This window comes from Uloborus diversus, chromosome 3 (genome assembly GCF_026930045.1).
Source record: "Uloborus diversus isolate 005 chromosome 3, Udiv.v.3.1, whole genome shotgun sequence".
Taxonomy (NCBI): Eukaryota; Metazoa; Arthropoda; class Arachnida; order Araneae; family Uloboridae; genus Uloborus; species Uloborus diversus.
Window position 1 is genome coordinate 149,762,634 of NC_072733.1, and position 6,000 is coordinate 149,768,633.

The 6,000-nt window shown below is 30.0% G+C and overlaps 1 protein-coding gene across 1 annotated transcript in view; it reads left to right on the plus strand.

The window, feature by feature from the left end:
* Positions 1-5,613, plus strand: part of LOC129218184 (thioredoxin-2-like) — a 30,026-nt gene extending 24,413 nt beyond the window's left edge. Inside the window, exons 4-5 of the mRNA XM_054852403.1 lie at positions 3,583-3,648; positions 4,784-5,613. Coding sequence (XP_054708378.1) covers positions 3,583-3,648; positions 4,784-4,846 — 129 coding nt within the window. The 3' untranslated portion in view covers positions 4,847-5,613. The remainder of the gene's footprint in view (positions 1-3,582; positions 3,649-4,783) is intronic.
* The last annotated feature ends 387 nt before the right edge of the window (positions 5,614-6,000 follow it).

Here is a 6,000-nt window from a genome sequence, read left to right on the forward strand (position 1 = left end):
ATGAAATGGCTTTTTCATCATTATAAACATATTTTAAGGAAGTACCATATTTGAAACAAATTAACATTTGATTTTTTGTTTGAAATTAATTTAAAAATAATTAAGTAATAAAATGAAGTATGCAAACATTGCAACATGTGTTGCAGAAAATTGCTTGCTGCATTTCAGATTTCAATCCTTTTGCGTAATTTATTTATTATTATTTTTGTTAGATATTTTGAGAAACTTTTCAGTTTTGTTTCAAAACTGAAGTAAAACTTAGCTTTAAAAGTTTTTTCTTCTCAAAATTGAAATTATAATCTTTTTCTATCCTGCAAGTATTTAAATTAGTTTTAAATGTGAAAGTTATTGCCTTTTTATTTTAATCTATTCTTAGTGAATTATTGATAAACTTTTTTTGCAGACTGAACTTGAATGATATTAGCACTTTTGTTTGATCATCATTTGGAAGGAAAAAGAGAATAAATTAAAATTAAATAGTTATTTAAAAATTGCTAATGAGATATTTGGATGCCTCACTTGACAAATTGACTAACTCCATAAAACAAAAGTAGATAATAGTTATGAAGAAGATGGTGTTATCCATAAGAGTAAATTGGCCCTTGTGTTACATTTTCTGCCATCACATGTTCAGAAAGATACTGAACCCAAATTTAATAAAATTCACATACTAAGCATTGATAAAAGACTAATTAAAGCAGAAATGAGGATTTTTTAAAAAAGTGGAGTTAATCGATTTGGCAATTGAGGCATCCATTAAAAAATATATATAAATAAATGAAAAGCTTTAAACTTTGTATGCCTTGCAGAAAATTGTTAGCTGTGTTAGAGGTTGCATCCTGCAGAGTGTAGAAATATTTTTTTTTAAGTATTTTATCAAAGCCTGCGCTATGGATCTCAAATTGCTAGTCAACAATTAGCCAAATTTTAAAAGTTTTAGCCTTATCCCAAAACTTTTAGCAAAATTTAATACATTTTTAACGGTGATTTTTTTTTCTTTGAGCAGTCACGATTGCTTATTGTCCTCACATGAGTCTTTGGCATCTGGTTCCTTTTTCAGCTTTGACCAGGGGTCTCAGCAGCACCACTGCCCACCGTCCTCTGCAGGCGGCGCGGCTGCTCCGGTCCTGAGCTATCCGCTTCTCTTGGTCGGAGGCGTCCATGTCCTACACACACGCACGCTCACACACTCACACATATACACACACATGATTTTACACACATACACTCACACACGCCTACGTGCATACACACAGGTCTACGCACACACACAAGCCTACACACTTACACACACAACTATGCACACGTAACCGCCTAGGAGGAGAGGCAGGCTTGGGGGGACAGGAGCCGTGTCTAGAAACAATAACTCCAATGAATAGGGTCCTGTCGCAGTTCATGATTGTGAAAAATGTATTTTGAATTCAAAATTTCAGAATTCAAATTAATTTTCTTTTTTTTTTTTTTTCACTTCAATCAGAAAAACTGGAATAATTTTATAAAATATGCATTGTAAGTGCTCAGTATTTTCATTATGCAGTTTACACTTAAGTGTAATAAACACTTAATGACGATGCATTAGACATTGAGTTCCTAATTTATTATTTTTTTATTACAGAATTTCTTATAGTTTTGAGGATTGAGGAAAAATCTTATTTCTGTTTTTTGTGTAAATTTCTAAGAATTATATGTTAGCCAATATTTTTGCCCAATTGAAGTTTTATCGCTGTTATAGCATATGGCGTCGTGACAAATGCTTAACGCAGGCAATGTTTTATCATACCAAACCACTGTAGAAATTCTGTTGCTATATTCCTGGCTTAGAATGAATTATTTTTAATAACTTTTCAAGTTTTGCTTATTAATGCTCACAGTATTTTAGATTTGAAAGACTGAGTTATTTGGTTATATGTTTTTGAATTAAGATAGTATTTTGAAACACAACTTATTTGTATGATATTTATTATTGCTGTTTTTCAAATGGAGAAAAAAAGAATATTTAAGAACTTTAAAAGAAAAAGCAAAAAAAAAATTAATGGATTGCTCTTGATCTCTGAACATTAAGTAATTTAATTTCAGTTTTTTAACCATTAATGAAGCATTTTTTAAATACTAGATTTAAAGTAAAATTTAAATTTTATATGTTATCAATACATTATCTTTTGCTTTTTGCATTTTTTGGGAGAGAGGGAGGGGAGAACCCAAATTTATTCAAATTGTCATCATTCAAGTTTTTTTTATTTCTAAGGTTGTCATTGGGTTATACTTTTTTAAATTCATGTTAATCCAGTGTTAATCTTAATAAATGGACCTATGGGTTTTTGTTGAGTGTTTATAAGTTGTATTTCATGTGGCAGGGTTTCAGCCAAATATATTCTCTTGGGCATGTTTTTTGGAAAAAAAATAACTAGACTACATTTATTGAGAAATTATACATTATAGCATTTATTGTATAGAATAATGTTAAAACTTGAATTAAACAGCAAGTTTTCCTTTTTGTTTCTGAACCCATCATGCAGTTAAGATTACATTGGTACCATTTACCCATTATGTTATAGTTTTGCTGTTTATGTGCCATGTTTCTTTCCTTTTTCCTTATAAGTTCAAATAGCAGTCTTCAATTTAAATTTGCATCCTGAAATAAATGCTAAGCACACAGGCACACACTCACCTTGTCATCTTACTGATCTTATCAGAGAAACGTCAGTGAACGAATTGAAATATAAATTAATAAAATGCGCCTTGAATCTGAAGTGAACTAGTTATCAAGTAAAATGTATTCTTTTGTACAGATTCGAATATCACTCCTTTGGCATATAACACACAGTCAGTGCCTCAGGTACGATTGTTGAGCAAACTTTTTTTTTTCAAATATAGTATGATTTTTATACAATACTTATAAAAATTTGTTTTTTCCATACTATTAAAATATTTAATGGATTAGTCAAATTTATTCTACTCGAAAAGATGGAAGGCACATGCCCCTGAGCCACTGCAAAATAGGCCTGAGCTTGTCTACTTTTAGTCTCTTTTTCATGGTTTAAAGTATCTTTTCTCTACTTTTTTGGGTGCTTATTTTGTTCCTAGGCGTGTATGGTACAAAAAATATTTTCCTGGCTCTACATAGAACATTTAAAGAATTTTGGGTTTGACGTGCACGCCCTGGGGTACGTTCGATTTTTGTGCAAAGTTCATATTAAAAATATTCTGAAGACAAAGTTTCTTAAAAACTTGATTTTTTTTTAGTGATGAAAATTATTCTCTGCTTTTGCATTACAAGTGTTCTCATTTCAAAAAATATGCTTAGAATTTAATTGTTGATTTATATTATCATTAAAATATTGAAAGTTGATGCTTTTTTTAACAAAGAACAAAACAGTTTGAAAGAAAAATTTACCTACTTATGTTTAAAAATACAGTCATGCACATTTATAGCAAAATTGCAAGGCCAAATAAAAATTTTGTTATTAAAAGTGAAATAATACACAGAGAATTGAAGCAATAAAGTTATAGCCATAAATTTGCTACATAGGACTATAAATAGGTGCAACCAAATTATTTCATTCATTTTGTTTTTATTTTTAGGACGTTGCAGCTAAGTACAATGTCAGCAGTATTCCAAAATTTGTTTTCTTAAAAAACAAAGAACAAGTAAGTTATCTACTTTTTAAAAACTAGATATATTCTCTTTTTTCCCAGATTTTATTTACTTTAACAATTTTAAGTTTTAGCCTGCTCTATATCTCGTTTTTAGTTGGTATACAGAAAAATTTAGAATGAGTTTATTTGTTGGATGAGCAAAAAATAGGAGAAAATGAAAACATTATTTTCTAATATTTTTCTAAATTTAATATTTCCATCATTTGTTTATGGTTTTTAGCTTATATTTCCCTTCCTATATGCCGAAAAATAAGATCACCTAGTAGGTTAAAGTGAATGTTGATTATTTCTCAGTCCGGTTCGTGCACCTTTTTGCGTAAAACAGGCTAAGAGTGCAGTGAAGGAGATTCAGAAGACAAGCTGCCCCCAGGACCCTTGATTTAAAAAAACATTGAATCCAAGTATAAAAGTATATAAAGGGTTCGTATACTACCTGGCACACTTGGAAAAGGTAGGGGTCCTTTGAAAAAGGTAAAGGTCCTTTGAAAAAGGAATATGTTTTGACGGGTGGAAATGTCAGTTTCGCCAAAATCTGGATAAGTCACACTTCTTTTTCCTACCTTTTTAAAAAAAAATCTCCACAAGTAACATTTCATTAACTCTTTCTAATGGGCCAAAAAAGACCTATGCCATGATATGTTACTTGTTTTAATCCTCATTTTGTTATGCATTTCAAAATCTGATTACTGTCATTCCGAGTTAGGCTACGAAATGTTTTGTGCATAATGCTAAAATTGTTGATGTTTTATCAACTTATTAAGAATTAAAATTATTTTTAGTTTCAAATACTTCTACAAGGTGTAGCTATTAAATAAAGAAATTGGTGTCATAAATCCCTTTAATTCATTTTTCACTGTTGGGATCAGACTAAAATCAAAATCAAGGAGCCAAATGTGGGGGATACAAAAACGTGCGAGTAAAAAAGTGCACTTGTTCACTATAAACAAACTGCTTCACAGAAAGGGCATTTTTGCACAAAATTTTGCCGTGTTAAATTGTCTAGAAGATAACATAAAATGTACATTTTTTTTTTTAATTTTTTGAAAAGGGAAACTTCTAACTTCTAACTTGTTTTTTTAAGCAAAAACATTACTGATGTTATATTCGACTATTCTTTCATTTCAAGGTTGATGATATGTGTGGAGCAGATCAAGACAAGCTAAAGGAAATACTCTTGAAGCACAAGTAAATGGAAATATAACATGCATTTGTCCATGTTTCGGGAACATATATTTACGCTTAGTCGATGACTCGTCAAATTTTAATTTAATGTTTTTATCAGCAAAATAATTTTCCATCATTTGGCAATCTGCACACAGTACAACTATCTCATAACTTCAGTATGAATGTGTTTAACTGATATTGCTCTATAAGTAATTTTTTCCTGCTATCATCGACTGTAGTGACTTTTAAATTGATTCTAATGATTTTATACTAAATGTACTTGTGTTTGTAAATGCAATAATTTTATTACATGCAAAATTTCATGTTTTGTTGTCTATCTGATTTTTCTAAATGCATTGTTTGTTGTTGGCATAGTATGCATAATATTTGCTATTTATAAAATCTCAATTTTATTTATATCAAACTTACATTTAAGAACTATGATTTTGTTACCTGTAGAATTTATTTTTCTATCAAATGTAGTACTTACAAAAAAATGTTTTGGAAGCTGTGTCCAATATTTCTGTAGTATGCATAATGAATTACAAATAAAAAAATTACTGACATTTCTTGAAAAAATGTCATTTGCTTACAACTTTTTGCCTATGTAATGTGATACCAGGTAATATTTATTATTATTATTTTTTAATTTTCATTTTGCTTAAAGTTGCCATTTTTCAAAAGCTCCAAGAATGCTTCAATATTGGACCTTTGAATACAGTACAATATTTTTGAATATAGTCTTGTATACTTTCAGTGTAGAACGAATATTAAAATGTTCTTTAAATGGTATGTTGTGTCACTTTGACTTGGAAATTTCTTGCAAAAGGGAAGCTGTTTAAGTGATATTGTACCTCGGTACTTTTCTTCAGGGGGAAGCATTGTTAAGTAATTAAATTTCAGATTAAACCACCTATATTATTCAAAATACTTTACTAGCCTCAAAAATAGTATTTTTTCTGTACCATTGAAGTTGAGTAAACTCAAGGAACCTTTTTCTAGAATTGTATTGTATGCAGGACCGTCGCCATAGGGGGGGGTGAGGGGGGTGTCTCTCCCTCCCAGTGATTTCATCCAGTCGGCAAAATCAGTTTAAGTCGGTATTTTCAATGTTTCGGATTTTCAAAGCTTTTATTGATTGATTTTTTTTTTTTTTAAAGTTATTTTATGTTTCAAAGT